At 40.1% G+C, this 12,476-nt stretch overlaps 1 protein-coding gene across 1 annotated transcript in view; it reads right to left on the bottom strand.

Moving 5' to 3' along the window:
- Positions 1–219: 219 nt before the first annotated feature.
- The window catches only part of lin7a (lin-7 homolog A (C. elegans)), a 33,900-nt gene continuing 21,643 nt past the window's right edge, over positions 220–12,476 (bottom strand). The window contains exons 3-6 of the mRNA XM_053313922.1: positions 9,297–9,368; positions 4,591–4,800; positions 3,414–3,629; positions 220–716 (exon numbers count right to left, since the gene is read on the bottom strand). Of these exons, the coding sequence (XP_053169897.1) occupies positions 3,414–3,629; positions 4,591–4,800; positions 9,297–9,356 (486 nt within the window). The 5' untranslated portion in view covers positions 9,357–9,368 and the 3' untranslated portion in view covers positions 220–716. The remainder of the gene's footprint in view (positions 717–3,413; positions 3,630–4,590; positions 4,801–9,296; positions 9,369–12,476) is intronic.

Below are 12,476 nucleotides of genomic sequence, written 5' to 3'. Positions count from 1 at the left end.
CCGATCCCATAAACTTGTGTATGAATCAGATCATCAATTTGGTGGTGAAATGTAAAACTGAAGAATGTGTGTTATTGCTAAACCTACAAGATAGAAAATCTTTTCTTGCTACAATATAGAAGGTAAAAAAGAGTTCACGTTTCTCCAAAAACAGGACACACACACACACACACACACACACACACACACACATACACACCAAAAAAAACAACTTTTAACAAAACAATGGTCATTCATACAAAGACACAAGCACCAGTTGAAGAATTAATAAAAACACCACTGTACAAATGATATCTATGGCGAAATGGCAAAGGTGCCACAGCGTAATGGGTGTCGGTAAGCAATCAAAAACTGACTGTAAGACTGTAACAAAACGACAAACAAGAAAGGGAGCTTCAGTAAGAGTCACAATCTTGAACTATCCAAGGGGAGAACAACGTATAAAAGGGGAATATAAAGATAAAATGAATGACTTTCAGTGCTAACCTCCCTCATACTTGTTTTTCAAAGCACCAGTTTTAGGACGGACCCTCTCTTCGTTTTTGCTCAGTTAATCGGTGTTACACTGACAGGGAGAGAGTTAAGTTTAAGAGTCTTCTACTAGTTGGTTTCCTCCACAACAGAGAGATTCCTCTGGGATCCTTTAACACAAACAGATGGTCTTTGAGATCCACCTTTCCGCTCTCCTTCACTCCTTCTTCTTCTTTTGGAACAACCTGCCAATCACAAAAACAAGAAGAAAAAAACAAGCTGAGAACAATGCTGAAATGCTGATGGTTAGGTCTCAGATATAATGCTTTTATACTTTTAACTGATGAGTTTTGCAAAATGATCATAACTCAAAATGATAATGTAGCTTTAGATAGCTTTTAATTGCTAACCAACTTCAAATCCTTGTGAATCTATCATCTCTGACTATTCACATTTCCCCATTCCTGCTTTTGGCATGAAACTATATAAACTATAAACTATATAACTATATAAAGATGGATGTAGCAAAATATGACGCCACCCATTGGTTTGCATTGGAGCCCTGTTTGAAGGCCAGAGTTGCTGCTTATTTGAAGCAAGGACCCTCTAAATAAGGAGTGCAGGAGTGTTGCCTTTTGTATTATGGAAGCATGCCTCACCGAAGTGGATGCTTTTTGAATGGGAGTAAATTGGAGCCAGGGATTGTTTTGGAGCCAGCATTTAGTGGCTGTCAGTGGCATTATACTTCCACATTGGCTTCAGCATCAAGCCATGGTACATTTTAGACACATGCCTCACATTCCTCACATACATTTAAAGAATGTGGCTGCTGTTTAGATAATCATCTACTAAGTGAATTGATCCAGAAATCAAAGCCATTGTCAAGGTTACTCTAGCTAGCTATGAAATGTTGTAATTTGTGTGTAGCAGACAGACAGAGGAAGATAGACACAATCAGAGAGAGATGAATACCAGGCAAACCAGTGGCTCGTGTTGCACTCTTGTCTATTTGTGCGTGTCCCTTGGTCGGCAGCCTTTTGGCCGCCAAAACAAATCTCTGCAGTCAGCATGCCAGCATTGATATAACATGATCCCTGCTCAGTTCCCTGTCTGAAGCTCTACCACAACACAGTGCTACAAGCCCCCAAATACCTTTCCAAGCTGCGCCGTGCCAAGTGCAAGACAAGAGATATGCTTGGGGGATTTAGCATCAAACAGACAGTGCCACAGAGATCTTGGACCAATGCCTGCCTCAAATAAGTCAGGCAAACGCATAAATAATTTGAGAAGTCTGGGTAGAACTAGGCGTAGCATAATATGCTTTCGTGTTATGGTCTGATTAGTGTCTGAAAAGTTTCTTCTTACTTTCAAGTTTTGGTATTTTCAGTCAGCTAAAGTATGAGTTTACTTTAGTTTGACTGGCAGTGCAGAGCTTTGTTCTAAATTTGGACTATGTGTAAAAATGTTGTCTAAAGCAGAGATATGTAGACCCTCCATCAAGTTGCACCTCCCAAGTAACAGCATTGCAGGCTGTAATTACTTATCCACGAACCTGCAGAGCACGAGCCACAGATGTAATCGGTTAAAGCTTGAATAATTTACAGCCTTTACAACAGAATCACTGGCAGAACACAGCAGAAGCTGTAATGTTTGCACAGAGGATACCAGCCGCTTGGTTTGCAAAATATACCACTGAGGTTTCAGGCTTCGTGCTGGGATCTAAAACCCTGCTACCTGCACACGGCCAGTAAAAACGCTTGCCAGGGAAAGCAGAGCCTGGCAAATGAATCTTAAAAGAAGGCTTGAACCTGCCTTCACTTCACCCTCTCTCCATCTGTATTCCTTGACTGCTTGTGAAATGATTTACATTTATGTCTGAATACTCACGCAAAACAGTATTTACAGTAATGCACATCATGATTAATATAAACAGACAGTTCTTCATAATTAATAAAACAAAAAACAGTAAAATAAATTCAGTAGATAAAACAACTAAACAATGCTGCAGATTTCTGAATATATTTAAAAGATCACTCTGCAAGCGTCACCTTGAAACAGAAACAGCTGGAAGGTCCAAGCTGGAGGCATTGCACATGGTCAAGGGAAATGATGAAAGGTAATACTGTATGTGGATACTGTATCTGCATTAAGTACCCAAGCTGTTTTTGATTTATTTGCATTCAAGTCCAAAATTCTGTCACGTGAAAAAAAAATCCATGTTGGTGGATCAAAGATAATCTGTGCTCATCTCGACTTGACCTCAGTCCATTTCAAGCTCAGCCAACCCAGACTGGGAGTCTGAGCCAAAATAAGCTACAAGATCTGGGCTTTGCAGTGGTTTTTAAAACACCAGCTGAGAGTCTGTTAGTGTGTCAGTGCTTTTAGACAATAGCAGGGGGTTGTGGGTAATACTGGTTAAGGGAATGGTCACTTTGGGAAATACATTTCTAGTGTTGTTTGCTTGGGAGTTTGATGAGAAGATCAGCGCCAGCCAGTAGATGGTTAGCTTAGCTTAGCACAAAGACTGGAAACAGGGGAAGCAGCTAGCCTTGCTCTGTCCAAAGGTAACAAAATCTGCCTACTAGGACTTGAGTTCACTGATTAACATGTTTTTGTTTTGTCTTTTTTTTTAATCTTCATAAATTATGGGCTGGACATCACTGCTCCTGGCCAAGAACCTCCTGTAAAATTGCATGTTTTGTTAAGCTTTGGTTTTTGTGCATTAAACAAGATATGTGACCTGTTCCCAGTCTTTATGCTAAACTAAGCTTTCCATCTCCTTGCTGTAGGTATGGAGCGACATTAATCTTCTCATCTTCCCCACAAAGTACAGCTACTCTTTTGAATGTAATGTAGGCATCATCCTCCTACATCTGGGAGTGTTTTACCTTGTGCTCCTGGAATCCACGCCCCCTCAACCTTAAAGCAATGAAGCGCCTCACCTACGACATGTGGTTCTGCTGAGAGGCCAGGTTCTGCTGTTGCTGCTGCTGCATGAGGAGCTGCTGCTGCTGGCGCCGCCGGGCTGTACGAAGCTTCTCAAAGCGAGCCTCCATCTCCTCCAGCACTTTGGGGGTGTAGCGAACCACCAGCTTCACACTATCCTTAGCCGCCTTCAGCAGCTCCACTGCTTTCTCGTGGTGCTCGCCTTCCACACTCTGCAGGGGGTTTGGAGTCAGTGAGAAAGGGGAATTTTAAAGGAGGTTGATTTGAATATATGGTGTAGGTTTTTTTTTTTTACGGTAAAACCTCTAAGGAAAAAAAACTATTTTTAACACCCTGTGAGATTACACGGGAATGAGGCTTACAGCCAATGTTAGTCACATTGTTGCATAGGGGAATAAAACATTATTATTTAAATTATTCAAAGAGTTGGGTGCCAGACAGGAGAATAATAATAAATAAAAAAAATCCCAATACATAGTCAGATTTTAGAAAACATTTAAGTAACTTAGTGAGCCTTTCTTATATGGAAATGAGATTGTTTGGACTAACCTATTTCACTGGGCAAAGTTAACTGGAAAAGATTTGATTTGGGAGTGTGAAAGACAGACTTTGAGTTAGACTCATACCCTTGCTTTGATCTTTTTGACTATGAGTTGTTTCAAATATTTAATGGAGAATAAATGGTGTTTCTTCTCATGTGTTATACTTTTGTAGCTAGGGTTATAGGCTAACTGGGTTAGCTATGTGTACATGCACATTACCCATGTGTACATACATTCATTTTTCAAAGGATTTTTAAGAAATATATAATTATCTTGTCTGGCGCCCTACACTATTTCATTCCCCCTAGAGTATGCTTCAAAGTCTCTCCAGTGGGTGAATAAGTTGTTTCTGCTCCTTAAGCAAGACAGTTCTGTAAGCTCTCCTGAAGTTCTGTAGCTCTCCTGATTGACTCACACATCAAAGTGGAAGTCAAACACGGCTCAGTTTTGTGAAAAGTTTCAAAAAGTTGAAGATATATATATATTTTGAAGTAGTGAAAATTAAACATAAATAATAAATAAGGGTTGAAAGGCTTATCCACACTTTTATAACCTCCCTCAAATATGTATATATTGAGCCTTTTCCCGCCATGTTTTATATCAAAATAGAAGTCTGATTTGTTAGACCTACCACGCCGTTGACAGACAGGAGCTGGTCCCCTCGTTTCAGGCCGCCGTGCCTCTCGGCCACACCCCCAGGAATAATGCGGGAGATGTAGATGGGAGAATTCTGCTCTTTGCCACCCATCACATTGAATCCGAGTCCTTCCTCTGTCTTGGGTAGCTCCACCACCCGTGGGTGAGAGTGACCCTCACTGGCTGCAAAGGCTGCGACTGTGGCCTGAAGGAAGAGAAGCAAGATGGCGCTGAGAGTGTGTAAATACTCCATGCAATTTACATTATGTGACACCTGGTTCAATTTGAGGGGAAATGATTATTTTAAAGTATAAAAAAGAACGCGGAAAAATGCAGTTGTCATTCTGCTCTCTGAGTTGAGACTCTGAGGCTGTGCTTCCTCTCAGACTGAATACTGCACAGCATATGCCATTCTCATTAAAAGTGACAGACCCTGGGGCACCCCAGTGGCTTTATGGTTAGGGCGCATACTACTTAAATACAACATCCACAGTTGCAGCCGTGGGACCATCGTTGCATGTCATGCCCCCATCTTTTTCACTATGTTTCCTGTCTTTCACCACTGACAAAATGCCACACAGTTAAGATTGAGTCAGGGCTTCACATGAGAAACTTTCTGGCTTTCTAAGCGCATGGATTAACACATTGAAGTTCACACTAGAGGAGCAGCCAGACAACTTTCACCTCTCTGTATCTTTACCAGCTGGTTGAAGTTGTTCGCTGGCTGTGGAGTTTCTTTGAACTGCAAACCAAGCCCCTTGCTCCTTGTGCCTTCAGAACAAAGCACCCAGCAGCCTGTTAGCTAAGTCTGGGGCTGGCTAATGGCAGACGAACAGAGAAAGAGACACCCCATCTCACAGATCCATAGATGCACTGCCACAGGTGCTTCACTGTCAACTCGGCATCATTTATGATATGTGATGGAGATCGGGGGAAAAAAGGAGATAAAAAAAAAAAGTAGAGGAGGGAGGGTTCTGTCAGAAGCTTTTGCAGATGTGAATCCAAATTCCCCAGCAGCAGACGAGTAGCTTGGCACTTTGAGGTCTTTGACGATCCCTCCAGGCAGCCTCCTCATGTCGGCTCCCTCTTACATATTCATATACATCTTCATATCCACATTAATTTCTGCTCAAATGGGTTTTTGCTCATTTCTCTCTCCTCTCTCGCTGTCATTTTAATCTGGTTATTGTATTCTGTCAACTTCCCCTCTCCTTCTTATTCTTTTTCTCTCTGTCCTTCTCTTTTTCTTCCTCTGTTCCTCCCTCACTGTCCCACTGTGAAGCTAAAAGGCAGCTCCTCAGCATGCATACCGTCGCCTCCTAGGCCTCACAGCACATCGACCTTCACAACTTTATCTGGGTTTGTGCGAACGAAAAAACAATCTGGCAGATGGCCGGCGACGCTTAAACACAGGAGGCATTTTAAATGAAAGGCTTGCTAGATGATACTTTCTTGGTAAACATACAGCAGAGTATAAGTATGACTTAACACAACCAAAGTCACTTGATAATCAGCTCTGATTTTTTCCCTGGAGCACACACACAGCCCCTGATAGTCTCGGTCTCCATTACGAGCTGTAATAAGGGCCTCAGGCCAAGAATTAGAGTCTGAATTGATTTAATTAATGAAGCAATGCAAGAGAATCAAGTTATTCAGGTGAAACACAAATCTCAACTGTCGGGAGATTTGCTGTCTCACTAACTAAGGCACTTGAGAGGCAGTTGAACAGAAACATATTTCATACATTTCATCATCATTGCTTCTGCATCTTCTAGGCCTAATTTTCAAGGCCATTGCTCTGTATGACTTTTCCTTTTTTCGATGAAGCTGACACTGTGGCCTCGCTGGGATGAGTCTCTTAAGAGAGAGTAACAAACTTCTGGTCCCCCCCAGTTGAGAATGTCCTTAACAGCTAAGCAAGCTCAGGCTATTAACTGTGTGCTTAATTGCCCAGTGGATATGCAATTTTAAAACTGATTTAGGAGCAGTGACTTCTCAAAGTTTGGAACGAGGAAAGAAAAGTAGGAAAGAGTTTTAAGGCAGCTTAAATCATGCCGTCATGCTTTAGGCTTAGAAAAGAAAAAGAGACAGATTCTACTCTTTTTTTTTCTCTCTAGGCTAATCTGTCACAGCTTCTTTGGAGAGTGAAATTATTCAGCCTTTAATGAGGAAAGCATGTTTCAAATCAGACAACAGTGTCCATTTCACAAATGATGAGAGACATTTCATTGATTCATTGCATAGTTCTACATTCTAGGAAATGCACTTATTCGCCTTCTTGCCGAGAGTTGGACGAGAGGATCGATACCACTCTAATATATGTGTGTTAACTAAAGAGCCAGCAGTTCATTAGCCTCGTTTAAAGCAGGTGGAAACAGCTACCCTGACTCTCTCTGGAGTTCACAAACACCTCTGCCAACACCTCTCAAGCCAGGTAATTTACATCAATTTTATTTAAAGTCTTCTTCCACTCAAATATGTGTATTTCTTATAGTTGCATGTTTGAGTTTCAATGCAAAGAATGATGTATAAGCAGAGTTTGACACTAGAAGGGGGAAAGTTTCTCTGTGCTCACCTTAAATCTGAGTTACAGGGGTGGAGCATGATTTGGTGTGATGTGGTGTAGTATATAGTATATTCCAACATGTCCTCATACCGAAACGATAGAATCAGTCTATTTCTATCAGTCTATTCTATTCTGTAAGGTAATATGATGAGGAAATTGAACATGTCAGACACAATTTATCACTCCACACAGAGGGTTTTATATATATGTTGAGGGGATCTTTAAAGCCATACACAAACAGGGATATAAAGATGACAAGTTTGTGGTTTTACAAGTAGTCATACATAGTAACTATTTTGTGGACAATCAAACATTTTTAATGACTTCCAAAATGGCCTACTATAATTTTACAATCACAGGAGGCATAATATTTGTTAATGCTGCATAGACGTCCTATTCTACAATCTTATAAAACATAATTATTTGCTACAGATAACTGCTAAAATCACATCATAATCATTTAAATGTGTTTTAATATCTTAAATCTTAACTGGTTAGTGACTTTAGAGGTGGAGGTAGAATAGTATTTTTTTAACTTTATGTTTAACACAGTCAGACTAGCTGTTTCCAGTTTTTAATGGTAAGGTAAGCTAGGTGGCTCCTGGCTCCCCATACTCCCCAGCACAGACATGTGAGTGGCATCAATCTTCTCATCCCAGCAAAAAAAATCAAATGAATGTATTTCCTAAAAAGCAGAACTATTATTTTAACCAGGAGTTCAACTGCAATTCACCAGAGTTTTTTTGTGCTCAGAGCAGAGGATTAGTGGAAAGACAACACAAGAGAGAAGAGCTTGTCATGAGTGCTCATCACTTCAAGCCTGGGACAATCTCTCTGCACACATACGTACACACACACACACACACACACACACACACACACACACACACGCATATATCCATTTCTATTGATATTCCCCACCCACTCCCTCTGATGTGAAGTGCGGTGGGCTCAGCTGGACGTTCAACCACTGAAGGACAGAGAGGCGCTCTCATCTCTCCCTATCCCTATATCTCCTCTTCCTCGCTCTCCCCATCCTCCTCTGCATATCAAATCACGCTATCCTTATCTCTTTGTTTTCTTTCATAAAAGCCGGTGTCTCATGCAGGAGATTTACTGATAACAGGTCCTGCTCAAGTGACTGAGTCAAGCTCATCTCTTTTGTATACCAATATTTTTGCTTATTATACTTGTGGGTAAATTCACACAGCACCTGAAATGTCTGTGCTGATTTTGTCCAGCTGAGACACAGATGTGATGTTTTATAAATAGCATGCACCAAGACATATGCCTAAAAAATATTGAATACTGGAGTATGTGAGGCATAGATTTACAAAATGAAAGTCTCAAAATGGAACTATCTATTAAAACAGTAAAACTTGATCAACAAAAGGTAAAATAATCAGTATGATACAGTGAGCCTGTCAGTCATGATGAAGGTAAAAACAAGATGTGCTCATATTGACTCAGAGGATTTCTCATCCAGTGTGGGTTACAAGATGTTGTCCCTTTATATCCTGTAACAATCCTGTGGAAATGAACTAGTGTCAGCAGAATAAAGATTAGATGAAAATCTAGTGGCTGTTTAATCTGATGATTCAGGGTGAACATTATGTGGAATTAAAGAAAGATTTACAGCTCAAATTTAAGACTTTTAGTCACCAGAAAACTGTTGGAAGCAAAGATGAAGAGCTGGAGATTCTAGAGGAGCCTTTTAAGACAGTAAACTTTTATCTTTAACTTTTATTCAGTGCTGCATCATCAGTACACTGTCAGTCTTTCTTCTGGTAAAAAAAGGGTATGAGTCTGCTTTTGATGCCAGTATTGATAACCAGCTTGTTTGACCTTGTAAGTTGTGTTTTTTCCCCTAGAAGCAGACTGACTGAACCAAGTACAAACAATGTACGCCTAAAAATGCCTTTTGATGCCGTACATCAAAAGTGCCACTATCTACTGATGCAGCAAGTCCTACCTCATTAAATGCATTAGCCTTTTTGACTTTAAAGCAGCACTAATCAATATTTTTATCTATTAAGGATGCATCATATGACTATGCGTACTGTCAAAGGAGTTCTCCTAGTGAAGTAATGGACAGATAATTATCATCTGACTCCACTGAGCCTTTTTTGTCTTACCTTAGCTGTGGCCCTCGCCTGGTACTCTGGACAGCCATTCACTGTAATGGTTTCATGCATGTATTGGTACACCTGAAAGAAATGGAGAGAGACAGGTGTTGTAATTATGTTTCATTTGGTTGAAATATTAAAAACACCACCCAGTGTCAGAGTTCAAACACATGATTTCCATAGTCATATAAAGCAGCTGGCTGTGCATCCACATACTGCAGTAACAGTGCTAGCAGTGCTGCAGGATGACTTATGGAAAACTGATGCATGACACTCAGGCTCACAGTTACTGTAAGCTAACAGGAATGCTATCACAACAGTACTTCTTTAATTACTCAGAAAACAGTCTGCTAACACTTACTCTACACATGAATAAATGAATAATATGCAAATCTCATTATTTTGCCCACGGATGTACAGAAAAGGCCACACAAACTAAGATTTCATCAAGTTCATGAACACAATGTGATGTGAAGAAATTTGGCATTATCATCAGTATATCAGCCACTGAGGAGAAGAAATTATATCTAGACTGTCACAGAAGATAAAAGAATATTACTGTATTACTGATATTTTAGATTGCAAAGCCTTAAGAGTACATGTCATTCAGGAGAATAGTGTTGTTTATTTGTGCCGTGCATTGCTGTATATACAGTTCTTAGCAAATAAGAAAAAAGTTAACTTTTAAAAGGAAGCAGAATCTTTCTGAAGTCCTGACTTCATAAAAAGAAAAGTCTGCAGAGCAGGAGGCAATATGTTATACTGCTGGGCCTGAATAGGTGCCAACACATGGGGTTGCTGTATGTCCAGTTGGGTGAAAAACAAGGTTTTCTGCCTATTCACTGAGGCAGAAAGAATCAATGCAGACAGCTGACCTTTCCTTTTAATACGTGCTTTTAAAGACACCTTACAACTGAACTTGTCCAAAGGATAAAAGAGAAAAGAAAGAAACCAGCCACTAAGAATGTTTCAAAATTACCATGTACTGTATGGTTTAATATACTCTAACAAAAAAGCACACCATTTAAATCGATTTCTACAAAAGCAGTCTGCTACATTCGCTCAATCCTGCAACCAAATAATGAACACGTATAATAGGTGGGTGGACACGGAGGTTTAAAATGATTGAGATGAATAGGCTGATTGTGAAAATTCTCAGAGGAAATGTTTCTGCTGAGCTGGTGCAACAGACTTGATGAAATGCATAAATTACAGGAAAGATCACACAATTGCAGCAGATAAGTTTTGTATGGGAACATATTCTAGTGTTATCTTACATTTATAGCAGTTGCAGCAAATGAGCTAAATAATTTCAATCGAGCTAATGAAAAAAATTATCAGAAAAAACTCAACAAAAAACTTCCCAGTGCAAAATAAATGCCAAACTATCATCTATAACACAAGACAATGTGACTCAGAAATGTATTTTAATCATCTGTTTCCTCTCACTTGATGATGTTCCTCATCAAAGCATGGCAGCTTGCCTGGAAGCGAGCGTGCCTGGTAGCTTTGACGTGCCTCTGTATAACATTACAAAGGCATTGCTTCTCTGAACCTTCAAAAGGCTGTATACTTATAGGATACAAACCCTGAGATATTTGTATGTAGAGATCTCAGAGAGGCAAGAAATATCCTTGAGCTTCTGTTGTCTTGTTTGCTCATGAATCTCTAAGACCAAATGAGCAGCTCTCGAGAGTGCAGCTCAGACTGCAACATATTCTTTTCTGGGATTTATAGTGCTGATGCGTTTGGAGAGAAGGAAGCCTGCAGTACGCATATACTCTCAGCTCCCAAATGATACCTTTTCCCGAGGACTTCTTCCACCTTTGCATCGTTTGAGGCTGAGCACGGCTTTATAAATGCCATGAAAGGTTTTCCTTCACTGTCTGTCTGCAGAGTGGCTTCCTTTTTCCCTTACTTATCCATTTTCTTAAACCTCAGGAACACGGCTACACCTGCTAATTACACCCATTTATTCTGTCTGCAACTGTCTCTCCCTCTTAGCCCTTTTTTTAGACCAAGAATCAGCAACTATACTGGCTTCATCTGTTTGTTAAAGTAATGGCTTTTGGGGCCTTCAAACAGTGGTTGCTGTTATGTAAACGTTAAGTAATGTCTCTTTTCAAATATGACAGCACTTGTACAGATAGGGCTGCAATGCTCATGCAATATTTGGCGTGTTGTACGTGAGAGGGAGAGCAGAGACACAGCCATGAACTGCAAAAGTGAGTTCTCAGTTATCTCACAAGGTGGATCAGTGATGGAGAACTTAATTTGCAGGCCTTGTCACACTGTGGAATTTCTAACAACTACGTATAGTTCATGTGGATGCAGGTGACACAATTCATATTAATACCACACTATTCATGTTATTCCACTGAACCCTACAGGTGACAGCAGTATGCCTAGAAATACAGCAATGCACCAGCAGGAAACAAGTAGAATGAAAGCTAATGGATGAAAACAAGGGCAGGTGTCTATAATATTTATCTGCTGCTAGTAATTAAGTCCAATCAATTTTACTAGTATAGTTCAACATTACTAATTACAGTGGGCGTGGCAACTGCATGCCGTATCATTTTAAGACATTGGAAGACATTAGAAGCCCCTCAGGTCAAAGAATGGGTTTATGCAATGACCGAAACTGCATCCTATGAGTCTATGCTTAACACCTTATAAGGACCTTATAAAGATAAATAATGACCTCCATTAGGGGGGGGGGGGGGTCCTGTAATGCCTAGAGGTGTTTATGTCCATTTTCTTTTCTGTTTGTTTATTTTATTTGATGTACTAAGTCTGTCCTGATAACATATATGTACTGCCGTCTCTTGTATGGAGGAAATGCCTGTCATGTACCGAGCCTATGTAAAGTGAAAAGTTCAATAAAAACTTGAATTAAAAAAAAAAAAACATTACTAATTACAAATATGCCTCAGTGTGCTTACAATCTCTACAGGAATACAACATCCTCTATTCTTCAACCCCCAATTCAGACAAAAAAAAAAAAAACACTTAACAGTGGGATCACCTGCCATCTGGTTGCTAACTCTGCCTGTCTACTGTTAGATGCTGGGTGAGTATTGAATAGAGGATGGTCTCTCACTGAAAACAGGTTGATGAGAGCAGTGAGAATAGAATAGGGCCCAAAACAGTAACGTTGATAAATGTTAAGATGCTAAGTAGAGCTGA

The sequence above is a fragment of the Scomber japonicus genome, chromosome 23 (genome assembly GCF_027409825.1).
Source record: "Scomber japonicus isolate fScoJap1 chromosome 23, fScoJap1.pri, whole genome shotgun sequence".
NCBI lineage: Eukaryota > Metazoa > Chordata > Actinopteri > Scombriformes > Scombridae > Scomber > Scomber japonicus.
This window is presented reverse-complemented; position numbering and strand designations above follow the sequence as displayed.